The sequence below is a fragment of the Megascapheus bottae genome, chromosome 12, assembly GCF_031878675.1.
Source record: "Megascapheus bottae isolate mThoBot1 chromosome 12, mThoBot2.hap1, whole genome shotgun sequence".
In the NCBI taxonomy this organism is placed as follows: domain Eukaryota; kingdom Metazoa; phylum Chordata; class Mammalia; order Rodentia; family Geomyidae; genus Megascapheus; species Megascapheus bottae.
The window spans coordinates 55,065,514-55,093,366 of NC_143520.1; the positions used below are offsets into that span (position 1 = coordinate 55,065,514).

The 27,853-nt window shown below is 40.6% G+C and overlaps 1 protein-coding gene across 4 annotated transcripts; it reads right to left on the reverse strand.

Annotated features, from left to right (window-relative positions):
• On the reverse strand, window positions 1-27,853 carry Fam168b (family with sequence similarity 168 member B). 4 transcript variants are annotated; one of them, XM_090343000.1, is made up of 8 exons: window positions 27,625-27,853; window positions 21,006-21,082; window positions 20,079-20,158; window positions 15,503-15,586; window positions 4,065-4,207; window positions 3,781-3,958; window positions 1,951-2,080; window positions 1-1,616 (listed from the first exon to the last, which is right to left on the reverse strand). In XM_090343000.1, exons 3-7 carry the CDS (start codon window positions 20,146-20,148, stop codon window positions 1,968-1,970), a joined length of 588 nt encoding a protein of 195 aa, XP_090199126.1. In that variant the 5' UTR covers window positions 20,149-20,158; window positions 21,006-21,082; window positions 27,625-27,853; the 3' UTR covers window positions 1-1,616; window positions 1,951-1,967. The 4 variants fall into 4 exon arrangements, with proteins under 4 accessions (XP_090199126.1, XP_090199121.1, XP_090199125.1 ...); XM_090342995.1 differs by having other exon boundaries at window positions 3,781-3,979; XM_090342999.1 differs by having other exon boundaries at window positions 3,781-3,979; window positions 27,804-27,852.

Sequence of the window (27,853 nt, forward strand, 5' to 3'; positions counted from 1 at the left end):
TCCCTGCAGTGCCACAGCCCTGACCTACCTGCCAGAAGTGGAAGCACAGACCAGCCTCCCAGCCAAAGCCCACAGCACTTCAAACAAGACAAGGTAGGAAAACGATGCGCTCCTATCTCACAGGCCCCTGAAGCAGAACACATCCTCATGCCCTCACCAAGAACACACACACACACACACACACACACACACACACACACACACACACACACACACATCGTCCCATTGCAAGTTGGGCACAGTTAGGCAAAGACAAAATCTTCTTGATTTCTTATGTACATACTGACTTTAAACACAAAATCTTTTCCACAATGGATATTGTACAGCCAAGAGCTTTCTGACACTGCTTTGCCCTCTCTGCTGTCCACATGTGCTTGGCATTGAATGTTCTCGGTTGTGAAAGGCAATGGAAGAGGCTCTCTCTCACACTAGCTTTAGGAGTCCTTTGTGGCCAGTCAAGAGGACAAGTCTTCACCAGTGGACCACCCCGAGACCAGCTACACGGGCTACATTTTCACACACACCCATGGCTCTGCTTCTAAGAAACATGAGGAATTTTAAATACAATTTTGTTCCCTTTTTAATATACTTCATAACATAAAGCTGTAATCTTTGCCCTTGTTGAATGAAAACAGTGATGTCTTTGTGTTTTCATTTGATGTTTTTCTTGGGGAAATAAACATAGGGAATGATTTTCTATACTAAAGGAGAGGATAATCCCTCTTCTAAGTGTGGCTCTTTCACTCTCAGAAAAAAAAAATTTGCTCTACAGTTTTCCAACAAATATACAAAGCATTGTTCTGTGTAAGAGTCACGTATAAATGCTTAGATGGTAAGAGACCACTGTGATGCTGACACACGGACCATCCCTTGCCCCAGACTGCAACGGCTACCTCAGCTCTCATCTTGTGTGATGACATTTTAGGCATGTATCTGCTCCTAACCCCACCAAGCCTCAGCAGAAGGAAAGGGACCCCTACAACACAGTGGCTCCCCAAACCACTACAGCCAACCTATTCTCTTTCCATCTCTGCAGCAACTCTCTGGTGCAGTTAGTGCCCAAAAAAATCCCCAAAACAGGTCACTAAAAACTGAAAGTTCACATCCCTAATTGGCAACCCACATTAACCCCAAGTGGCTGAAGAGTCATCTCAGGTATTCCAGATGCTCTAGGAAGAAATTCACTTTAACACATAACTTTTAAGACTGCATACATTACAACAGTGCATTAGTGATACAAGTTGTAAAATACATTTCCATACCTTTGGGTTTTGCATATGATGTTTTTGCATCAGTCACTGCAGGTAGATTGAGCAAGCTTTGTTTTGTGTATTTTTTTAAAACATGCATTCAACTAGATATGATTCAGATAGATTAATACTCCCTTTTTATCATTACAGTTAGCTAAAAAATTGCCAGGCAGTCCACAAGACAGGATTTGCTTTAAGACCAACCCACAGAGTTAGTTGGAGACTAACGGCGCTGGGACCTGCTGGGCTGGGACATAGTGTTTAGCTAAGTGTCGAGAGCATTAAGAAGAAAGTCCTGGTTGGAGGCACAAGGCCTGCAGCACCAGCTGTGGAACTCGATGTGACTGCACAGCTCCGTCCTCACACCTGGGGGAGAAGGACAGAGCTGTTACTGGAGCTCTTCCAGGCATTGCAGCCCTGAAAACACTAGAAGGAAGGCATCTATGAGGGTCAAAAGGGCAGCTGCACTTCTTCCCATTCATATTACAAAGACACCCAGTCACAACTGGAGCCTTATTCCCTGAAGCAGGCAGGAAGGGGTGCAATTTCCCTTTCTCCTCTGTTTTAAGAACACTAACATAAAACATTGCATTGCTTTAAAGATCAATGGTCAGAAATATTTTTTCTTGTTAACTCTTGAATAAGAGGTAGGTTTGTCATTTCCATACACGTTTGCCAGAGCCTTGCAATGGTCACTTACATTTATCTGCAGGGTAATCACCACTGAGGGGGCACATAGCTGTAGGTGGGTGTTCCTGGGGCCCGGTATGTGGGTACAGTGACTGGGTGAGGAGCAACAGGAGTTGGGGAATGCGCAGTCAGCAGAGTACCTGGAAGAAAGAACAGCACATCACATTCAGGGAAGGTCCTCATACTACATGGGAGACTTGAGCACAACTCACTTCCTTGACAATCAGGTAGTCCAGTCCCGGCCTCTTTATGAAGGTGAGACAGATGGGGAAAGTAAGGTTAGACCAGCTCCTCAGAATATCCTGAAGAGCTGAAACTTTACTAGAAGAATACAGAGTAGGGCTGTAAGTATGGCCTAGTGGTAGAGTGCTTGCCTTCTATGCATGAAGCCCTGAATTCGATTCCTCAGTACCACATACACAAAAAAAGCTGGAAGTAGTGCAGCAGTTCAAAGCATTAGCCTTCAAAAAGCTCAAGGACAGTGCTAACGCCCTGAGCTCAAGCCCCAGGAATGGCAAGAAAAAAACAAAAAACAAAAAACCCCCACAAGTATATAACCTGGCCACAGCACATTTGCTATTTGTGCTAATGTGCCTCCCTTTTTGAGAAAATTGTATTTTTTGTGGACAAAAAACTACAAAGTGAAAAGTGAGTATTGTTAGCCTTAAAAAGAAGGAAATTCTGACACAGGTGTAAGACCAGCAAACCTTAAGGACATTATGCTAAATGAAAGTTAAGGATGCCTGATTCCACTCATAAGTACTAAAAGTTATCAAATTCAAAGACAGAACTAGCAGGTGCCTGAGCTAAAGGGGAAGGAAAAACGAGTTTTGCAGGATGAAAATTTGTAGATCTGTTTTACAACAATGTGAATATACCTAACACTACATTAAACTACGTAGTAAAAAATTGTTAACAGGTTTGTTTTTGTTTTTTAAGGAAAATATGAAGTGACAGTTTTATACGATGTAAGTTTCAAACTACATTAAGAGAGCACATTTTTGCTCAAACTTCAGAAACACAGCAGCCCCATGTCTGAGAATAAGCACCACTTTCAACTCAAGTGTCACTCACTTCCTGCTGGCCCCTCAGGGCCCTGAGGCTACTGCTTCTGTCTATGCCAGTCTTCTTTGCTCTGTCAGGAAATTACAGGGACAAGTAGATTCTCAGCACTGTAGCATTCATTACACAATTCTCTCTAAAATCATTTCCGTATATATTTATTTTCCCTAAAATTCAGTCATGGGCAACAAAATGCACATTATGTGAGAAGGGAACAGTCAAAGGACAACCACATTTACCCAAAGAGCTAAAGGTGACCTCATTCCTAGACAGAAGCAAGCCCCAGCTTCTATGATGACCACTTACTCCCTACCTAGAGATCAGGAAAAGCAAAGCATGTAAGTGCCAAAAAATTTAACAAGTCTGGCTTTCCTAGATTAAAATTTCCCCATAATGCAAGACGGATCCTGACGATTATTCATATTAGAGGGACTTATAAAAAGAGTGAGCCCACCCAGAATAAAAGGTGTTGCCCCTCTCGTGGAGTGTTTTTGTGTTTCATGGAGCATAAAAGGATCTAGTCAATCCTCATTCTTACTCCCAAATGGCCAATCAAGTTCAGCACCAACACACCTAGTGATGCCCTTGAGGGGGTGGCCACTTGGTTCAGGTCCACAGGACCTGCCCCACCCCATAATGTTGAAAAGAAGAGAAAGGAAGGCCTAGGTAGCCCTGCTACACTGCTGAAACCAGAGCCAACAGTTATTTTCATAGGTTCTCCCAACTCACTCCAGCTCTCATGAACAAAAAGAACAAGGCCCCAAGGAAAAACACTCACCTGCAGACATGGCCATGGTGGTCCCAGCAACCATGCCCATGGTGACCCCATTGCCTCTAGGAGGAGGGATGGGAGCAGGGTACACCGTCGCCGGCATGCCGTTGGGCTGCACCACTGTGGTGTGGTGGATGACGTGAGGGGGTGCTGCATACAGTGGCTGCGTATAGTAAGTGCCTTGCTGTGGGAAGAAGAGAGACAACTGCCACGGGGTCCCAGGGCTATGTAGATCTGATGGAACCACACCCAGTGCATACCTCCCTAGTGCAGGGCATACCCAAGCATACCTGGGCATACGGGCTCTGCTGGGGGTAGGCACTTCTTACAGGGTACACGGCTGTCTGGTAGGGGTTAGGAGAGGAGGAATATGGTGGCACAGCCCCACTGGTAGGAGAACATGACACTTTGTAGGGGGTGCCAGGAGTATAGCCTGGAACAAAGAAGACAAAGGTCTGAGTTCACCCAAATGTATACCAAGCATTCTTATGATAAGAAAAAAGTTTAGCCAGGGGCATCTATCATCCTAGCTACTCAGGAGGCCGAGATCTGAGGATCAAGGTTCAAAGCCAGACCAGGCACAAAAGGACCAAAGACTCTTATCTCCAATTATCAAACCTCCAGAAAACAGAAAGTGGGCCTTGGCTCAAGTGTAGGGTTGTAGCCATGAGCTGAAGAGCTCAAGGACAGCGCCCAGGCTAAGTTCAAGCCCCATGACCCCCCACCCACCCCCCCCCAAAAAAAAAAAAGTTTAAAGTGGGCAAGAATTCTGGGAGGATTCTGGAAGGAAGGGGTCATTCAATCTTTTTACATTAAAAATAAAATACACGTGTATTATAAACACAGCATAATGGTATAATTTTTTTGCTTTGAGACAGAGCCTCACTTTGTAGCCAGACTAGCCAGGAACTCCTTGTGTAGTTCAAATCCCCAAAATATAAAACAATTTTATAATCTTAAAAATGTTTCTTCACCAAAGATAAGATTTACTTGTTACCAATATGCAAATGGATCATTTTATGTGTTTTTCTGTTTAGCTTCTTTGAAAAGCCAATATGGTTTGAAATTCACCAGGTATCTTTCTTTTGGTTGCTAAGTAGTATTAATATGGATGAACCACTGAATATCCTTTTTTTGAGCACATAAGTTATCTACTATTGAGAATAAGGAGATAGAGCACATGGTTTACAAAGACTCTGAACCGGTGCTTATTTTCACTTGTCTATGGGAAATATTGGGAAGGTAGAATTCCTGGGTGTTTGGAAAGTATCTGGTTGAGACATGGCTGCTCAGAGACCCTATCATGACTCCCCAACTAATCCCTGACACCCCTGGAACTGTCTCGCCACACCCCCACCAGCTGCTCTGATTAAGTGACCACAAAATATGGTAGCTGGGGAGCATGTGATCAAGCCAGCACCCTGAGAAGAGGTGGAGATTGGAAGAGTACATCCATGTGAGAACAGACCCCAGCAAGACATTCATTCTTTTCAATAAAGAAACAAATTTTTTTCCCATTCTGTTTGTACATCTTTTTTCCTTTCTCGTACCTATCACAAACCATTTATTCTGCCTTCCTTTCCTCAACCTTTCTACCTGTAACAATACCATCATTCTTCCCAACAACTGAACTACTACTACTAGTATTTTGTATACCTGCAGACCTCATATTCTATTACTCTTCTAATCTTCCTTTATCCTTCCTTCTTCCTACTTTCCATACTAACTCTTACACAAGTAATTTTTATTTTTCTAGCCCCTACTGTACCCTGTAAGAATACTCATGATCTGACTATATATAATTTTAGTTTTATACATAATGTTATCAATGGTGTCTTGCTTTAAGTAAGTATATAGTTTGATACTGAAGCAATGAATTTGTTATTGCTAAGTTACACTCCAAGCCAGTGACAAGAATGCACTAACTCAGTTTAATATTCAGTTCTACAAGAACATAAAGAACAATCCAATAGAAAGATTTCAGGTGACTAGAACCCCATGACACAAACTGACTCCAACTAACCAAATCTCAATGTAGAAACAAGAAATATAAAAAAGGTAATACCACATGCCACACTTTAAAAAGTCAACAATCATACAAAAAGAAATGAGGATGACAGTAAATTAAAGAAAATCCCAAATGTTGGGAAGAATAATAGTGAGATGAAGGAGGACATGTATAAATACCTCAATAAACTCAGAGAAAATAGAAGCAAATATACTCAAATAAACTAAAAAGGCTGGGTAAAACTGGGAGAAGAGAGGGAGAATGATGGAAGGGGTAACATCAAGATGAATTATACTTGTAAACTGACATGGTGAATTGAACATCCTTCATACAGCTACTTAAAGATAACTTTTTAAAAGGATGACTCAACACATATAAATCAAATGTAATACCGCACCGATACAGAACCAAAGACATGAATCACGTGGATCATCTCAATTCATGCAGTGTCAATATCTTTTTACAATGAAAGCTCTACAGCAATGAGGAATAAAAAGAATGTTATTTCAACATGGTAAAGGCTATAAATGACAAATCTATAAGCAACATCACACTAAATGGTGAAAAACTGAAATTTCCTCTACAGTCTGAAATTTTCTCTACAGTCCGCTATGAGACAAGGATGTCTTCTCCCTCCGTGCTTATTCAGTATAACTACTGAAATTGTAACCAGAACAATAAGGCAAAGGAAAGATAAGTGCCGATTGCATGATCCTAAAAGACTAAAGAACACATACACACACACACACCATCCGGTAGATCAACATACAAAATTCAATATATAAAAATTAGTACTTTTTTGGGCTGGGTGTTTGGCCTAGTAGTAGAGTGCTTGCCTAGCATGCACAAAGACCCAGGTTCGATTCCTTGGTACCACGTACTTAGAAAAAGCTGGAAGTGGTGCTGAGGCTCAAGTGGTAAAGCTCTAGCCTTGAGAAAAATCCAAGGACATTGCTCAGGCCCTGAGCTTAAGCCCAGGACTGGCAAAAAAAATAAAAAATAAAAATAGTACTTTTCACCTATTTCAGTGCCTCACACCAGTAATCCTAGCTACTCAGGGGGCTGAGATCTGAGAATCAAGGTTCAAAGCCAGCCTGGCACAAAAGTACCTGAGACTCCTATCTCCAATTAACCTCTAGAAAACAGGAAGTGGGGCTTGGCTCAAGGGTAGGGTGGTAGCCTTGAGGTAAAGAGCTAAGGGACAATGCCCAGGCTCAGGGGTAGGAGGGTAGCCTTGAGATGAAGAGCTCAGGGACAGTGCCCAGGCCTAGTTTAAACCCCATGACCCATTAAAAAAAAAAAAAAAGTTAGCACTTTTCTATATATTAATAACTACTGGGGCTGAGAAGAAAATCAAGAAAAACAACTCCATTTGTAACAGACTTAAAAAAAAAGTATCCAGGGAAGTGAAAGGTTGCTACAATGAAAACTACAAAAACTTGAATAAACTGAAAACACCAGAAAGTTTGTAAGAGCTCCTGCCTCCCATGTTCCTGGATCAGCAGAATATCATGAAAACATCCATACTAAAAAAGCAATCTGCAGAATCAATGTGCTCATTCTTGAAGGAAAAAACAACAACAACAAAAAACAGTAAACCTGAAATTCGTTACTTCTCAAACAGACCTGAGGAGGACAAAAGAGTAATGTTGGAAGCATCACAATACTGTAATTAGAAATACATGTATCAATAACAACATATGTAAGCACAGAAACAGACACAAAATCAGTGGAACAGAAAGAAGACTAAAATCCACACAGCTACAGCTAAAGAAACCTAAAACATACTGAAGGAAGTACTGAGAAAATGGTGCTGAGGAAACCAGATACCCTCTTCAACCCGCCCCCCTCCCGTAATTATTATTAGTTCAAACTAGACCAAAGATCTTCATTTGGGGCCTGAAACTACAAAACAACATATATAAGCATAGGCAATACTTTCTTGAATAGAACTCCAATTGTCCACTAAATTAGAGCAAGGACTGACAAACAGCCTAGTATCAAAATGCTTTTCTGTACTGCCAGGAACAATGGCTCATACCTGTAATCCTAGCTACTCAGGAGGCTGAGATCTGAGGATCAAGGTTCAAAGCCAGCCCAGGCACAAAAGACAATGAGACTCTTTAATTACTAGAAAACAGGAAGTGAGGCTCTAGCCCTAGGGGTATAGGGCAGTAGCCTTGAGCTGAAGAGCTCACGGATAGTGCCCAGGCCCAGAGTTCAAGGCCCAAAACTCGGGCGCATACGTGTGTACACACACACACACACACACACACACACACACACACACACACACACACAGCTTTTCTGTGCATCAAAGGAAACAATAACTACAACTGAAGAGTCAGCTCACAAACTGGAAGAGAATCTTTGCCAGCTATTTATCTTACAAGGGATTAGATACTAGAATACAGAAATCTAAACTCCCAACAAATCAACAATCCAATCAATAAATGGGCAAAAAAAGGAGTAATTTTCAAAAGCATTACAAATGGCCAACAAATATATAAAGATTCAATACCCCTAGAAGAAATACAATTAAAATATTGGAATTTCATCCAGTCAGAAAGAATATCAAGAACATAAACTAATGATGGTAAGACTAGAATAAAAGAAAACCGTATATACTACTTCTGAGAATGTAATGTAAGGAAAACTGGAGCTCAAAAACCTAAATGTAGAAATATCTGAAGGGATGTAAGTGAAGATACTACAGAAACATTTGCACACCAGCTTCACTAAAACAAGATAAGCCAAGCTCAAAAAGAAAAATCAAATACTGTTTATTTACACTCAAAACATCTTCAAAGGCATAGACCTGTGTGTGCACACATGTACACATTCACAGAGTATATGATTCCAGCTATGAGACTCTGCAGAAGACATAGGAGAGATGGAAAAAGTGATGGAAGATGAATATGAAGGAGATGAGTATATATTAAGATTACATAGGAATCATACTGAGCCACTGAATAATGGAGATATGAGGAAAGAGAAGGCAATAGAGGTTACTCTTATTTGAATACAATAAATGTGTGAAATACCATAGTAAAATCCCTCTGCACAATTTTTTAAGAATATACTAAGGGGGTAAAAAAAGACAGACGGGGGGCCGGGAGTTTGGCCTAGTGGTTAAAGTGCTTGCCTAGGATGCATGAAGACCCGGGTTCGATTCCTCGGTACCACATACATAGAAAAAAGCCGGAAGTGGTGCCGAGGCTCAAGTGGTAGAGCTCTAGCCTTGAGAAAGTCCAAGGACAGTGCTCAGGCCCTGAGCGCAAGCCCAGGACTGGCAAAAAAAAAAAAAAAAAAAAAGACGGGAAAAAAAAAAAAAAACAACAAAAAAACAAGAAATGTCAGAAATGGCTACCAGAGGGCCAGGAGAGGGCTAATGAAAGGTAAATGAGAGTATAACTGATGTTCTTCATTTGCCTCTATGAAAACAAAACAATGATACCTAAAGAGGACAGTGAATAAGGGATGATGATGGGATGACTGTGATTAAGGTACATTGTATATTGTGGGGAAGCATCACAAAAAAAATTCTCCTAAAACACTTAGAAAATTAAAATAGGTCAAGTATCTAGGAGTAACAGCAACAAGAAAGCCTATTCAGGGTTGGTAACAAACATGATCTGAGTGAAATTTTCAGTTTACAGATGACATCTTAAACATTTCTAAGCCTTGATGTATCCAACTGGAGGGTGGAGGGGGGAAAAATAACTTCAAGTAAGGTCAAGTTAGTGTGTGCAGTAATATATTTAAAGGGAAGGGAACCCAACTACTGACACATCAGCAATCAGAAGCCAATGTTGCCTGACACAAAATGCTGAGGAATTGTGTTAGGAAAAAAAGACTGTCCTATTTCTCTTTAGCTTCAAACTTATGCAACTACATTAAAGAAAATCATCCAAGGCATAAGCAAATAGGCCATAGTACCACCAAAAAGAAAAATAAAGCTATGTTATAAGGCATTTTTACTTATTAAACATTGTCTATGACACTCTGTATAACCTGTTTAACTGTTATACCTTAGTATATCATGTTCAGTACCATTTTCATCTTTGTGAAACATGCATTAGTGTAATATTTAAATATTTCTTTCTACAGCTTGCTACCAAGGACTGATGCTTCTTTCAAGATTTCAGATTATCACAGCAAATACTAGTCATAAGTACAAGTGGATGAGAACAGACTAAACATGCATGTCCTTGCTCTGTTCAGGCTCTTCTTACTCAAGAAGAGGAGCTTAAGATAAGAATTAGGAGAAAAGCCAGAAGAGAATGAGGAAGGGAGGGTGACACTGTTCAAAAGGAAATGCACTCATTACCTGAATCATGTAATTATAACCACTCTATATATCACCTTTACAACAAAATGTTTTAGAAAAAAAGACTAGAGGACTGGGAGTTTGGCCTAGTGGTAGAGTGATTGCCTAGCATGCACAAAGACCCGGAATTGATTCCTCAGTATCACATACATAGAAAAAAGCTGGAAATGGTTCTGTGGCTCAAGTGGTAGAACACTAGCACTGAGAAAGCCCAAGGACAGTGCTCAGGCCCTGAGTTCAAGCCAGGACTGACAAAGTAAAAAAGAAAGAAAAAAAGACTAGAATCTTCTAGTAATACAATGAAGGAGAATTCATTCATTAAAAACTAATGGTTAATCTAAATGTCTTCTCCAGGAGTGACACAAACCTTAAGTTATGCCACATCTACCTACCTTAGTCCCAAAACTTGGGTTATAAAAACAGAGAGCCAGGGGCAGAGTAGCCTTGAGAAAGCCCATGGACAGTGCCCAGGCCCTGAGTTCAAGCCCCACGACTGACAGAAAATAAAACAAAAAATAGCCAGCTCTTTGGCTATATGTGTATGCAATCTACTTCTGTATTGTTCAAGAGGACAAAATGAATGACACATTCTCCACTTCCAGGCCAAGTATCAGAACCACGGGCTGAAAGACACATCTCTGCTCAAGGATCTCTTAATCCTCTCAGCATCACACTTGGAAGAATTAAGAAAAGAGCAGCACCAGGACTGAAAGTGCTTGGGAGTTGCTCTGTCTACAAATCGGCAGTAAGAGAACTAGAGGGGAGATGAAGGAAGCAATAGGAATCTGGACATGATACAGAGCTGTAATTCTAGTACTAGTAAAGAAGAGCAAAAGTATTAGAGTTCAGTACATAGCAAGCCCTTATCTCAAGACAAATACATAAGAAGACTAAGAAGAAAAAAATGAAGAAAAAGAAAGCAAGCACTAGAAATTGAGAAAATCTTCTCTTCATTTTCTTATAGTGATGGCTATTGCTTACTACATCCGTTAAGGAGAAAAGATTCACTGAAAAGGGAGAATAAACATTTAAGCCAGGTGCTGGCAGCTCATGCCTATAATTCTAGCTGCTCTGGAGACTGAGATCTGATGATCATGGTTTGAAGCCAGCTTGGGCAGGAAAGTCTGTAAGACTCTTATCTCCAATGGCTCATGTGGTAGAGGGCTGGCCTTGAGCAAAAAAACTCTAGCACTTCTAGATGGTATCTCTTCCATAAGACATGGCTTCTGGACAGCTTTAACTCTTTCCGGGTTGTCCTAGCTTTGAATTAGAGAATCCATTTGTGAGCAGTCTTGGAAAGGAGGGAAGAAAGAGAGGCATTTGTGACTTACTAATTCTAGTTACACAGGAGACTAAAACCTGGAGGATTGTGATTCCAAGACAGCCCAGACAGAAAAGTCTAGATCTCTTCAATTGAACAGCAAAATATCAGACTTGAGTCTGACTCAAGAGGCAGAGTACACAAGCAAAAATGCTAAGAGCCTACGTTAAAGTCAGTACTGGCACAAAAATGGTAGTGAGGAGCAAGAAAGGATCAATCTCCATCTAAAAGAGAGAGCTGAAAAAGGCTGCACGAGAATCTTTTCAGTGGCACCAGCCTCCTCTGCAGCCAAGGCTGTATACTTTTGACAAAAACAGGAACATAAACTTTATTTTTTTTTTTATTCTTTCCTTCCTTTTTTTTTTTTCCCCCTGGTTGGTCATGGGGCTTGTACTCTGGGACTTTGAGCTTGGGTGTTGCCCCTGAGCTCTTCAGCTCAAGGCTACTACCCTACCCCTGGAGCCACTGTGTTACTTCCAATTTTCTAGTGGTTAAGTGGAGATACGAGTCTGTCAGATTTTAGTGCCCAGGCTGGCCTTGAACTGTGATCTTCAGATCTCAGCTTCCTAAGTAGCTAGGGTTATAGGTGTGAGCCACCACACCCGGTCTAAGGTTTTTTTTTAAACAGTAAAATGAGCTGGAAGTTTTTAGTGTATTTCCACAGTAATTTGTACTCCATTGCTCCAAGACCATTAGTGTAAGATAGCTAGATATATATTTTAAATTCTTGAAAAATAACTTGCTTTCCCAGGCACAGGTGTCTCAGACTGTAATCCTACCTACTTAGGAGGCTGAGAATCTGAGGATTAGGATTCAAAACCAGAGTCTTTATCTCCAACTAACAGGAGGGGGTGGGGGGGAGCTAAATGTGGAAAACCAGTCTTGAAAGAAAAGGCTAAGCAAAAGTTTGAAGTCTTTAGTTCAAGCCCCAGTACTGATACAAGAAAAACAAAACAAACAAACAAAAACAGAAAAAAATAGTTTTATGGTACTCTGCAGCACAAATGTATGGCATTTTAAAAACACATACAAACACAAACACACACACACACACACACACACACACACACACACACACACACACTTCAATTTAATAACTAACCCAAAATGGACCACAGGTCTAAACATACAAGCTAAACCTATAAAACTTCCAAAAGACAAAAAGGAGACAATCAGTATGATTTAAGGTTAGGAAGATTTCTCAGCTAGAATACCAAAATATCAAAATGATAAAATGAACCTAACCAAAATCTTAAAACTGTATTCTTTAAAAAACACCACTAAAGGGAATAAAAAAATTACACAGAATAAAGACCTAAGAAGTATGACGAACCTGTCATCCAGCTAGCAAGGAGGCAAAAGGATCATTCAGAATCCAGCCAGGACAACATAGAGGCCCTGTCAACAAAATTATGCCTTAAGAAAAAAATAACTTGAGCTGAGAGCATAGCCTAGTAGTAGAGTGCTCATCTAGCATGCATGAAGCCCTGGGTTGGATTCCACAGCAGCACATACTCAGAAAAAGCCAGAAGCGGTACTATGACCCAAGTGGCAAAGCATGCTAGCCTTGAGCAAAAAAAAAAAAGTGTCCAATGACAGTGCCTGGGCCCTGAGTTCAAGCCCAGGACTGGCAAAAATAAATGAATGAATGAGAGAGGGGGGAAGGGGGAGGGAGGGAGGGAGGGAAGGAGGGAAGGAAGGAGGGGAGGGAGAGAGGGAGGGAGGGAGGGAGGGAGGGAGGGAGGGAGGGAGGGAAAAATAATTTAGCCACTTCAGTAACTGACACAGAAAAAAAATATTCAAATTCTTTGCCAATGACATAAAAATAGCAAATAAGGACATAAAAGATGATGCACAGAATGTTGTATTCATTGATATTCTATTCAAATTACAAGTTCAAGGTACATCATTGTCCATCCACTAGAACAGGTAAATGAAAGACTGACCACATAAGCACTGCTGAGGAAACAGAAGTGCTGGAACTCTCATACATTGATGAGGGGAAAGTAATACGTTATACCTAGTTTAGAAGACAACTTGGCAGTTCTTACAAAGTTAAATAAACATCCATCATGAGATCCATTCAACCCCTTAAAGACAAATGAGAATATAAGTCACGCAGAACTGTACATGAATTTTATTCATAATATCATAAAACTGCAAATAATGCAAATGTTCATCAGCAAACAGATGTTAAAAGCAAATATTTTGCATATATTAGAATAGTAACCTAACAATGAAAAGGAATGAACAATGTCAAAATGATTATGCTGAATGAAAGAAAACAGTACAAAAATGAAAATGAAAGATACAAAATAGAAGAAACAGGTATTTTCTCAATTATGATGGTTAGAAGACTTTACAGTACATATAGTGTACATACATACAGTACATCTTTAAAGTACACTTTAAAAGATACAGGGCAAGGCTGGAAATATGACAAGTTGAAAAGGCTTGCCTAACAAGGGTGAAGTCCTGAGTTCAAACCCTAATACCACCAAAAAAAAACCCAAAAATCCAAGAACAGTTTATTATGCATGTAATATTTCAGCAGAGCTACTTTTAAAAAGTGTGAAATGTTGCACTAAAGTAGACAGGTGGCCCTGTGAGTAACAGCTTACAACTGCTGACCTCAGTAAAGAGATGTCCCATAACTTCAAAGGATGCAAAGAGGGGTAGTCTAGCCCAATTAGGAAAGAAAGTATGTGGGGGAGAAGGGAAAAGCAAAGCAATAATACCACAACAGAAAACCTATTGCAGTGGCTCATGCCTATGATCCGAGCCTCTCAGGAGGCACAGACCTGAGAATCACAGCTCAAGGTCAGAATGGACAGGAAAGTTTGGGACACTCTTCTTTCCTATTAACCACCAAAACAGGAAGCAGTAGAACTGTGGTTCAAGTGGTAGAGCACCAGCCTTAAGAAGAAAAAAAAAAACAAAGCACAGTTTCACAGTGGCAAAAGGTTAGGGAGTATAAAGTTGAAACCTGGACACACACTGCCCTGATTTAGGTGAGCAGGAGCCTGAACCACTTCTCCCAAGGCAAGACTGGGAGCAGAAAGTTTTGCTAAAGGCTGGAGAAAGCTAATCATATTGGGGATAGGAAAACAAAAGGATAGAATATTCAGAGGCAGAAATCTGAGTCAGAAAACAGGAGTTTAGAGAACACTGTTGCTCTCTCATTCGAGACTAGTGTTCACTGAAGAACACAGCAGTCTTGCAAGGTGCCACACATGAAGAACAAGCTAGGTCCTCAAGTCAAAGCATGGGCCCCCCACTGTTGCAAGGATTCACAAAGTCCCTTGGGCAAATAAAAGCTGAAAAGAGCCAACATTAGAGGGTGTTTCCTCACAAGAGAAAATCCCACTAAATCAACAACTCTGTAAGACTGACCCAAAACAATTCCACTTCCAGTTTTGTTTTGTTTTTTTAAATTTCTTTGCTATTTCCAAGGCTTGAACTCAAGAGACTTAAGCTCTCATTCAGTTTTTGTTCATGGCTGACACTCCACCACTTGAGCCAAACCTCCAGTCCAGGATTTCACTGGTTAAATGAAAACAGTCTTGAAGACTTTTCTCCCTTGGCCATCTCTGAATCATAATGCTTTATACATTATGTTTTATACATCATGCTGTATTCATGTATGAAAGGTCTGAGCCTCCTGAGATGTCTGGATTACAGATGTGAGCTGCCAGCACTCAGCTTTCTTCACTTTCAATTTTAACAGTGATTTTTCAAATCTAAAATGTTCTCTCTGTATATTTCTTTAATTACATATATATATATGTATATGAATCCACAGTGCTAAAAGTGTAGTAGAAAAATCATGTTCAAAACAATGTTCAGTTTTTAGTAGTCACCTCTGTTGTTAAAAGAGATGTTTGATAGTTACTTGTAACAACTCATTGATTAAAATGAAGACTGGGTGATGGGAGGATCTGAAATACAATATCTACACACTGATATGAAATAGAAGTTAAGATTTTATGTTACTTATTAACAAGGCTAAATCCTAATTCCATGCACCCATCTCTCAAAGTTTACCTATAGCATTCTCCCCAGCACATACCCGTTTGGAAGGTAGGATTTGCTCCAGGGTACATGTTAGGAGAATACGCAGGAGCTGCTGCTGCATAGCCCATGGGGAAACCAGCTGAAAAACAAAAAAATACATAAAGTACATGATGTCATCAAAAGTGAAGTGATCTTACAACTAAAGCTCCTACAAGTCTACAATCATCATCTCTAAAATTCCACACAGAACCCCCTACAGCAGTAAGTGTACCCAATAGTTTATCCCTGTTTGTCTTCTTTTACTCAAAATTTTGAAGAGTGGCATCTATAATCATGGTTTTTAAACCTATGAATAAATGCTTACATCTTTCTACAACTATGCCAATCAGAAAGTGAGTTAAAAAAAGTCTACCGTCAGAAGAGTACTAGGCACTATGGCACATACCTAAAATCCCAGCACTCAGGAGGATCAAGAAAGTAAGGAAGCCTGGGCTACATAGTAAGACCCTGTCTTCCCTCCCAGTAAAAGCTCCATCGAGGAGTAAGGTGTAGCTAAGCTAACTGACAGAGTGTATATTTAGCATATATGATGCTCTGAGGTTATTTCCAACCAGCAAAAGTCATAATGATACTGCAAAGAAAGGATACATGGAGGAAAAATGAGGGGAAGGGGAGAGAATGAAGAGGAGACAAATGGGACTGAAGCTGTAGTTAGAAAACCCCAACACTTGAACAGAATCATTACACACTCTAATCATATCACTTGCTACTTAAAAGAAGGAATGGGAATTCTAATAGTATGGCTTTCCTGTGCTAAATATGGAAGAACCAGGATTCAAATCTATCTTGAATCCAATATATTGCTTAAAACACTTATACCAGTGAGTTGCATTAACTCCAAAGATATAGCCATATTACATATCTTTACTGAAAAGTTAGTTTGGGTATGTTGTTAGGGATTTAACCTAGAGCCTCCTCATGCATACTGGGCAGGCAAGTGCTCTACCACTTGAGCTGTGCCTCCAGCCGCAAAAGTAGAAATTTCAGGGGGAGGAGGCTATTGCTCTCAGGCACCATCATTGTCAAGCCTCCTCATACTTTGAAGTTCTAATATCCAACTTTCCAAATTCATGGTGACTGAACCCAGGTGTCATAAATTTCCATGTTCTTACTGAAGATACACACATAATGAAGATAATCTTTATTAATATATGAGGAACCCTTATTGAAACCAAATCATAGCCATTAATAATTCCCAAATTTTGTACAAAAAGAAATATAAGATTATTATAATATTGTATTGCACTCTGAGTGTCCCCCAGCAGAGGGAGCCTGACACCTGCCCCATTCTCTGATTCAGAGCCCAGGGGACCCTCTGCTCCCCTCCAGTCTAACCCCTGGACATTAGAGACCCTTCTTTATATTTAGGACCAATGACGTAAACCAGGCTCACTAATCACGACTATCACAGTTAGATGTGAGAAGTTCTCTATCACCTTACCTGTGCAAAAAGGTGAACAAAGACTGCAGGCTTCAGACCTGCTAAGGTCAAGAAAAAGGGGTTTCTAAAGACATAAGACCACCATACTTAAGGCAGTATCATGCCCTCTTTATTTTTAGTATTTTTTATTGTAATTAATAAAAGGGTTACATGATATTTGCCAGATAGAAGGTGCATTAATTCACATACATTGATACCCTTTCACATGTCTTGGTACCCATTACCCTCCCCGCTCATGCCCTCTTTAAAAACGATTATAGGCAGGAGGGAGGGCTCTGGAGTGACTTCCAAAAGGAAAGTTTTATAGGCAAGTCTATTTTTTTTCTTTCCTCTTTTCTTTTCCTTCTTTTTTAATCATGGGGCTTAAATTCACGCCTGAGCACTGTTTCTGAGCTCTTCAGCTCAAGCTAGTGTTCTACCACCTGAGCCACGGTGCCACTTCTGGTATTCTGGTGGTTAACTGGAGGTAAAGTTTCACAAACTTGGTGCCCAGGCTGGCTCTGAACAGTAATCCTCAGATCTCAGCCTCCTGAGTAGAGGCCCAGCTGTGAGTCTTATTTTTGTTGTTTGTGGTTCTAAGTACAGAACTCAGGGTCTCTCAATGTTTAGTGAGTGTTCCACTACCCTCAATCCCTTGGTAAATTTGAAAGTTCTAAATTAAGCTATTTTCTCCAATCACGCCACCCCTGGATGCTCTGGTCAGCTACCCCACTTCCACAAGCTTCCACAAACAACCCTTATGGTTTCTGAAGAAACAGGGGTCACTGCTCCTGTGGCTCACAGTAATCCCGACAAGTGACCAGCTCTTATCTCCTTCATGAATCCACTGCTTCCAAGTTGCTTTCTTTGGCCTTGAAACTTCAAATGAGAACCTGTTATTCTGGGTTTCCCTTCTAGATTCTTCCTTTCCCCTGCCTTCTAATTAGTCAGAACAAGTAAGCAAGTACTCAAATACACCAAGCTCACTCATGTAGATTATCAGTGTTTGTACATTGACCCTGACAGAGCTTTAGAGGTCCCAATGTAAATGACCTGAGGGATTACGGATTCCTGCACTGAGACTATTTAAGAAAGATCCTATAGAAATGGTTTGCTCCAAAATCTCTTTGAGAAGGAGGCAGCAAATGACACCCCATGGGGCCAATCCAGCCCATCACACAATTCCAGTTTTATTAGATCATGTCAAACTGGGTAGCCTCAGAATGTACTCTTGAGGTAGAGGCCCAGATCAACACAACTGACTGGTGACTGTGAGAGAATGTTTATAATAAATGTACTATGCAATGCTAATACCAAAGGGTTTAGCTACTTTAACTCCAGATGCACTCAGAATCCTCTTCTACTATTCCATTTAAAGTGTTTGCACTTTATTTAAAAGCAGCTAGTTTCATCACTTAACTGTTTTCCACCAATTCTTGAAAACTCTTGCCTTTTTTTTAAACAGGAAAAAGTGTTAGCAAAAGACCTCAGAGTACCTAAACATACAAGCAAACAGCACTCACACAGTAGTAGATGAGCATGAAGCACTACGAAGTTCGGAAGCACACACCCCCTTATACTCCTCAAATAAAAACAGCACTAGCATGTAACACACCACTGAAAGAGGAGGCTGAGACACAAGGCTGCCTCAGTCCCCTACTTGGTCTTTCTAGAATGATCTTCTACCTCTTTAATCTAATTAGTCACCTATTTCTCGTTCTATTGAATTCTGGTTCACTCTTAGCAATGTTTTGTCTTGCATATCCATCTTTAGATTCCAGTTGCTTTACACACACACACACACAAATCTGTTCCAACTATCCTAAACTTGCCTGGTTACATTCTATGTGTCATGACAAGTGACTATTTCCCAATGTTTTCTAAACATTTTGCATGTAAGCAGGCAGGAGGTTGAGAATCCTCCATAGCAATTCTATACCAGCTGATGCCAGTTGCTCCATGAGATAGTCTGGTGACTTTTTGTTAAGTTTTTCAACTTCTGAACTCCTAGGAAGTACAAGTTACACTAACTAGAGCCCACAATGTCCTGAATGGCTAGAAAAGCTTAAGAAAACTTCCCTTCTCAGAACCAATACAGATGCAAGCTTTCTTTGAAGGCCAGTAAGTACACTAGTTAGCCCATCTCTTTGCAGAAATACTCCAGCACTCAGATTACCTGACAAGAGGGACCACTCCCTTACTCCCTTGTTCCTCAAGATCCTAACCTAACTGTTCTGTGACTGTGTATTACTAAACTCAAACAGCAAATGCCTTCAGGACAGATATCTCAATGACCAAGAAAGCTGATATTTTTCTTTCATTTCAGGCCCCCAAAGTTCTCTTCCATCCAGCAAGTTGTTACCCCATTTGCAAAATGCTGTAATCCATTTTCTTAGGGTTTTGTAGCACTATGGTTTTCTGTTATTCATCATTATTATCAAAACTGATAATGAACTTGTAATATTACATATTAACTACTTCTTGTAAATAAACTTACCAACTTGAACAACCATTTACTAATTTTGACCAAAAACTATATATTTTTATTTATGGCTTCCCTAAAGGCTGATAGCTGTCTCCACTGAGAAAAAAATGTAGTAGGATCCCTCCTTGGCCTAAGAAGGCAGAAGTTGTGTTGAATCAGGTGATACCCCAAACTAATGTCAATACAGCACATGAAATTCCAGAATTTTCTGCAAGGCAGAATGCTTTACGCAGCTGAATCTCATAGGCTTACAACACTAAGCCAATATTGAAGAAGTAAGCTAGGCTAACAGGTACAGAAACTAAGTTCTGGTCCCAACTGCTGGAGTACCACATTAAGTTTTGATCAAAATCATACTTGTGTCATGATTTTTTTTTTTCTTGCCAGTCTTGGGCTTAAGCTCAGGGCCAGAGGACTGTCCTTGGATTTTTTTTCTCAAGGCTAAATTACTCTACCACTTAAGCTCCAGCACCACTTCTGGCTTTTTCTAAGTATGTGGTACCAAGGAATCGAACCCGAATCTTTGTGCATGCTAGGCAAGCACTCTACCAATTTCACTTCTGTCTTCTTCCTTAAGCCACTCCGAGCTGGGTTCATCCACTCAAAGTGTATTAAATAGTATGGAAATATATGTTAAACAATAAAAAAAAATCACTACTTGCTTACCTGGATAACCAATTCCTTTGGCATTTGCATAGGGAACCCCAGAAGATCCAGGGCTATAAACAGGATTCATGTTTCAAGAACTAAAAGGGGAAAAATGAGTGACTTAGTCAAGTACTTTTGTTCTCAGGTATTTCTACAACATTAGTACCAAAAAGGCAGGTAGTAAATATCTGTCTCTAGGCTATAATAGAGCAATCTATTTCCTATGATTCCCAATCAGCAAAGAACAGAAAATACCAATTGTCCTAATGAGTATACATCCAGATTTTACAGTCTTTTTCTTTACAACCCTATCAGAAACTAAGGCAAAAAAAAAAAAAAAAATGCCCTTACATCCCTAATTATTAACATGGCAAAGTCCTAAAAACAGCATACATGTCTTTGCAATAAACAGTTAAAATAAGGCACAGTTAAAATAGTTAAATAAGACATACCACTAGTGGTATGTCTTTAACCCTAGCCAATCAGGGGGCTGAAATCTGAGGGTACTACCTGGTAGAAGAAAAGTCTGTGACACTCATATCTGCAATAAAAATCAACTACTTATGGTTCAAGTTGTACAATACCAGCCTTGAGCAAAAAGAAATGTAGTTAAAACCAAACAACAGCTTGTACATTATCATGTAACTGTATTACGCAGTTGATTTCCAAAGTAAAAAGATTTCTAAAGTAGTTTAAAAGGTGCTAGCTTAGAGACAGAGCCCTTGACCAGCATGCTCAAGGCCCTGGGTTCAATTTTCACAACTGGAGGGAAACAAAATGATGTGTAAAAAGACTAAGAAGGCATAATGTTCAGTGAAAAAAGTAGGATATAATGCTGCTTTAAGTAGAACAATCCCAAGTTTACATCTACTTATGGACACATGCAACTCCAGGAAAATAAAACTACATCTTAATGGAGACACATAAAATATGAATAGTGATTACCTCTGGATGAGGTGAATTTAGTGTTCCTTTTGAACTGTTCTGTATTTCTTAAACAACTTCTGTTAAATATACTTTTCCTAAAAAAAAAAAAGAAGACAAAATTAGCTATAGCTCAGTCACTCTATAAATAATACTCCATATTCTATCATATGCAAACCATCATATTTTCTCTATGATATGATAACAACAACAACAATAATGATGACATTGACTTGATAGGACTGTTTCTGTTCGACAGAACCAACAGGAGGAAAAACGAAAGAAAGGAGAGGCTGACAAGGTGAATAGGATATCAAAGTACATATGCATGAAAACAGCGCAAAGAAACCCTCTAAAAAAGAGGGAGGTGTTTGATGGCATAAGAATGATAGAGTGAATGTAATGTATGTATATGGGATATGGGAAATACCACAAGGAAACCTCTTTGCACAATTAATACACACTAATAAAAAAAGTTAAAAAAAAAACTCTCAAAGGAGGTTAAAAAAAAATCCAATCTTCCTCTGCTAAGTATCAGAATTTATAGAGCTCTGGATTCTACCCCACCCCAGAAGATTCTCAGCCAGCTCCTAATTTTACTACTCCTGCCCTTCTAAAGTTTTTGTTATTCCTCATCCATTAAAGCACTCACTGATTTAGGTCATTGAAAGAAGGTGATCTTTAATTTAAAATAAAACCAGTGGGGTTCTGCTCATTTTATTCTGTTGGATTTTGCTGCAAACCTCAAACTGTTCTTTAAAATGGGTATAGTTTTAAAATTAAAAACAAAAGTACATAAACATATTGGTTTACAAAGTTCCTGCCTCCTCCATATCCTCAACAGAATACAGCTTGGACAAGCAGAGTATGCATACTTGCTTATGTTTTCTGCACCATCTGCAACACCAAAAACATCTGTTGTTCAACAGACATGCCTACCTAAAAGCCACATACACCTCAGAGCAATGAATATACCAAACTTCATTAAAAGACAAAATACAAAATAAATCATGTCAACGTTTAAGCTCATTTGACTGACTTAGAAAATCAACAGCTAAGAAGACTAGTACACAGAGTATATCCTTTGCCTGTGTAATGAACCCTGGTCTGTAAACTGGTCTCTTGGAAGGCATAGACAAGAGAATCAAGAGCTCAAGACCCATCTGGACTACATAATAAGACCATCCTGAGCAACATCAGTAATGAAGATATCAAGTATCTCAATGATTACTTTGTGGGTGCTTGTGTGCCCGTCCTTCAGGGCCTTGGCACTATCCCTGAGCAAAAGCTCCTGGTGAGCACTATTATTTGTGCCACAACTTCACTTCTGGCTTTACTGGTGCTTAATCGGAGATAATATTTTCTGCCCAGACTGTTTTGGGGTTTTTTTGGCCAGTCCTGGGCTTGAGCTCAGGGCCTGAGCACTGTCCTTGGACTTTCTCAAGGCTAGAGCTCTACCACTTGAGCCTCAGCACCATTTCCAGCTTTTTTCTATATATGTGGTACCAAGGAATCAAACCCAGGTCTTCGTGCATGCTAGGCAAGCACTTTAACCACTAGGCCAAACTCCCGGCCCCTGCCCAGACTGGTTTTGAACTGTGATCCTTACATCTCAGCCTCCTGAGTAGCTAGGACTGACTGCAGGAATGAGCTACTGGCATCCAAACTTAAACCAAAGCTACACAATCTTCAATTACAGTCAAATGGTTAAGTCAGAGCCATCCAATGATGTCCAATATTGGACATCTGGGATGTCCAATATGGAAGCCATTTGCCATAAGTGACTAATGAACATCTGAAAAATGTGGCCAGAGCAGGATCAAATGAGTGTGACTGAATTCTGAAGGAACAACAGAGAAAGTGTAGAAGCCCTTAAGACTACAACTCTGGTTCAATTACCATCTCTGAAAAAGTAAACTTTCCAAAGTCTAGTTTTTCTATTCTGCACCAGGATTTTAATTGAATTCAAGATAATAAGCAAAGTACCATCCAAATTCTACAAAGAAAACAGAGAAAAGTTTTCTGAGTTTACAACCCAGAAAAATCACTATCCAACAGGCTCTTTTGCAAAAATGAAATCTTATACCTGTGTTGTTTAAAGACAGATATACATTTTTGATCCAATTTAAATCAATCCCATGGATTTATCACTGCTTTTCTGGATCACTCTTATAATGGCTTATAATGAACTTTTTTTTAAAAGGAAAAACATGAATAATAGTGACTTGAGACAGTGTTAAAGGTCACATAATGTTCAGAGGCTGAGCGTCAAAATTGAGAAGCCCATAAAGTTCTCCATGCTGAGTAAAGAGCAGAAATTCAGTAAGAGGAATGATCAGGAGAAAATTAAGGAGGAAGGCAGCTTAACTTTCACAGAAATGAGATAATGCAAAATGCATTTTAAGAACAGTTTATTTCGAGTTCAGGCTATAATCAAGACAGATGATTATAACTTATAACCTCACAGATATCTTTACATGTGAGTTGAACATGAGTTTTCATATAGCAGGCAACAAAGCTCATTAAGAGCCCAGCAGCTAAATTGTTACAGAATCTCAAACTTGTACTCTTTGGTATGAACCCAAGAAAAAATAGAAACGTGATCAAACCAAGAATTGTGCATACTACCATACTGCTAGGGCTAATGCCTGTAATCTCAACAATGTGGAAGTAGATAGAAAGGTTTGGTGAGGCCAGCCACCAGCAAAGCCTTAAGTCCCTAGCTGAAAAACAGGAAGCTCAAGTAGTTAACACTTAGGTTGATACATGAATATTCCTGCACTTTTCATAACCCAAAACTGCAAACCCAAGGAAGCACTGAACCCCTCATTCCATGACCCTATAATAGCTAGATTACTAATAATACAACATCTACATCTGCCACAAAATGGTTTTAAGAACCATATTTGAATTCCAAAACGCTGAATTTCAAATTAGATAGAAACTACATTACTGAAAACATATTCACATTTCCTGAACTGATTAAAAGTTTCAATAGATTAAAAATTAGAAGTTGGGCTGGGGATGAGCTCAAGGGTGGAACACTTGTCTAGCATGTATGAGGACCTAGTAGATTCAATCCCCACCTCCAAAATGATAACTTCCCTGAAATTATCTCTCTCCAATTTGATTTTTTTAAAAAAGGCATGTACTATTCTTGACACATTTGTTAAAGCATCTAAATTACTTATTCAAACGATGATTTTCCCCTAAATACCTTTTAAATGTGCATGAATAACCAAAGAGCTATCCAATAAAACATGGGGCTTTTTTCCCCATAAGTCAATATTAATCTGGTGCATTTATTTCTAATTCAGAATTATCAAAGCACACCTGTTTATTAAACCTGAATCTACTGACTCACCAGGAGTTTAAAAAACTTACACGTACCCTTATGTAACAGAAATATCAAATGTTCAGTAGCAACTGAAAAAGCCAAATGCAGCTAAAATTGTAACTTTCAGTTTACAGACAAAAGCAAGGAATATACTGCTTGGCAAACTCAAAAGGCAGGATACTAACTAGGACAAATGCTCCAGTTTCCTTGTGAAGTTGATGAGCTCAGCTGGGCGCTGTGGCTCACGCTTGTAATCCTAGCTACTCAGAAGGCTGAGATCCGAGGATCAAGGTTCAAAGCCAGCCCAGGCACAAAAAGGACCAGAGACTATTTCCAATTAACTCGAGAAAACCGGAAGTGGGGCTTGGCTCAAGGGATAGTATGGTAGCCTTGAGCTGAAGAGCTCAGGGGACAGTGTCCAGGCCTAGATCAAATCAAGACCCATTAGCCCACCCAAAAAAAAAAAAGTTGATGAGCTCAAAAAGGTGTGCCTGGGGATAGGATTTGTGGGATTCTAGATTAAAACAAATTTAGACCTAAGGTCAACAGGTGAATAACCTTTGGATTCTGATTTAGATTAAAAAAAAAAAAGCAACAAAAAAACCCCACAACGTGCTAGTAAACTTTGCATACATAAGTATGTAAGGAACAGGACAGTACATAGTAGTGTTGTACTTTCTAAATGTGCATAATGATAAAGAAAACTCTCACCATCACCAATCCAATTGGTCATTTGCTATCACCAATTTTCTAATCAGATCTAGTATGCACTAAGGACACAAGTCCAGAGATGATGGTACCAGAGGGACCACTCTTTAAGATTGTTTGAAATGCTTTAACTGTGAGAATTTTTACAGATTGCTGACATCTGTATCTAAAGACAAATCTCAGCTTTTATATGGCATGGCCACTGTGGTACAGTACAATCCTCTCTGCTGAAGAGGCAGAGATCAGGAGGATTGAGGTTCTAGACCAGCCCGGATACAATTAGCAAGACCCTCATCTCAATTAGCTGGGGATAATGGATCCCTCCTATGATCCGAAATATGTGACAAGCAGTAGGAGAAGCTGACCGTAGTCCCAGGCAAAGACTAGACCTTTTACCTGAAAAATAACTGAGGTAAAACAGACGAGGGGGGGGGGTGTTATGGCCCAAGTGGCAGAGTGCCTGACTAACAATAAGGCCCGAATTCAAATCCCAGTACCAAAAGGCAAAAAATTCCTCAACTTAAATCTAACACTACTCATAAGTACACCTATACTATCTATAGTTTTATTATGCCATGATCTAAACAAAGCCTCCCCTAAAATAGTAATTACAGAATTTTAAATTTTAAAATATAAGCCTGATATTTTAGCATTCCATATGAACAACCCTAATCTCCAGAATATGAAACCTCAGCTATAGCAATCCTCAGGACCGTATAAAGTGGAAGCACAAAACAGAAAGCTCTTCACTCCCCAAATTTTTACAAAGTTTGCACTCTACTGGCAAAATGTCATGCATGTGCAAAGTACAGAGTGACAAAGAGACTTGAGAAAAGTTTAACTCTATTATACCAGCGTACTATGTTTTAAAATTGCTTTCATCCGGACCAGGAAACTAAACTACATAAAATAAGAAGATAAAAATTTCTTTTAGGGCCGGGAGTTTGGCCTAGCGGTAGAGTGCTTGCCTAGCATGCACAAAGACCCAGGTTCAATTCCTCGGTACCACATACATAGAAAAAAGCCGGAAATGGTGCTGAGGCACAAGTGGTAGAGCTTTCTAGCCTTGAGAAAGTCCAAGGATAGTGCTCAGGCCCTGAGCTCAAGCCCAGGACTGACCAAAAAAAAAAAAAAAATCTTTTAAACAGAACCTATTGAAAATATTTTTAAAATATACTTCAGATTTTATTTTCCAATTTGAATTGTAAACTTCTATGTTACTATGTTCTTATTCTCCCGCTAATGAGAATTTACCGAATTTTGTCATTACAATGGTTAATCTAACCTTAAAAATGTAAACGGGATAGGAGTGGAAAAGAGGGCCTGACAGACTAGCACATGCTGCTTCCTCCTCTGTCCTGGGTTCTAGGAATTTGCCTCATGCACAAACTCTAATCCACTCTTCTCAAGGGCAGATGAAGAAAGGGTACCTGTTAAGGTATTTTTTTACTGACTTCTGCGCAGCAAATATACGGAAAATTCAGAGGAAGTCGGCAACTTTGAAAGTCCATAGTGCCCTTCTATCAGATCTTAACTTACATTTGGTAACAGACACAACTAATTTTGACTCATCTTAAGGCTTTCTTTGCATATCAAAATGTTGCAAGGGAAGCATGCAAAATTCTCTACCCAAAACACGGTTCTTTAAGCAAAATCTCCACAACTTCCAGCACAGTGGCTTCAAAATAGGAAAACTAATTCAGTTCGCTTAAGTCTTGGCTGTCAAGGCAAAAACACATTAATACTTTTCCATCTACTACACTAAGGCTTAAAACTGTGTTCTCTTAACTACCAAAACAAAGCATGATTTATTTAATCTAAAGTCTTTCATTTCTGAAAGCAAATCTCGAATTACAAAAAGGATGACTTAAAAGAGTTTCAGGAATACAAACAATATATAAAGCTTTCGTTTTTAAAAGCATTGCTGCTCGCTGGTGCACTCCAGAACATGTGTATGCGTGGCTTCAGTGATTCGACGTTAATTCCCACATTGCAGGAGATGAACATTCCCACACACTACGAAAGAGAAATGCCCAGTTTCTTAAGTTAACCACGACTCTACCCGAAACGTCCTTTCGGAAGAAAGCCTTAAAAGCTGATTAACCACGTTCATGGATGCTAGGTCTGCGCCAAGCAACTGGAATTTCACTTTGTAGCTAAGTTACAGGCGAGAAGATTAAACCCGGCGTCTTCAGAGAAAAGCCGTCCCGCCGCTCCGGGTCTGCACTGTCCCGATTCTCCCGCTCCCGGCGACCTCTACGAGGCCGAGCACGCCGGCGCAGGGGGCATCGGCCCCGGACCGCATCCCGGGCGCGGCGCGGGGGGCCTCGGTCCCGCCGCCCTACCGCACCTGCCCCGCGCCCCGCCCCCTCGGCCCCGCGCCCGCCGGCCGGGGACAAAGCGCGGCGCAGCCCCGCCAGGCGTCCTCGACCCCGGGCCGCGAGCCCGACCTTGGCGCCGCCCTGGGTCGGCCGCACAAAGCGCCGCACTTCCGGCCGCCGGGCCGCGCCGCCGCCCGCGCAGCCCAGGCCCGGCCCGCAGCCCGGGCACGAAGGGAACGCGTGCCGCCCCCATCAGCCCGCCGCCCCCACTCACCGCACCGCGCGCGGCGGCCTGGGCCTTCTCAGTGACCGGCGCACGCCGGCCCCAGCGGGCTCGGCGCGGGGCGAGGCGAGGAGAAGCGCTGCGAAGACTCCTCGGGCGCACTCTGAGCCGCTCCTCCCGCGCTCGGCCGCCTGCCGGAGCCGCTCTCCCGCTCGGCCGTCCCGACTCACCGCAGCCCGCGCTCCCCGACGCTGCGCAGCCACCGGAGCCGCCGACCTCA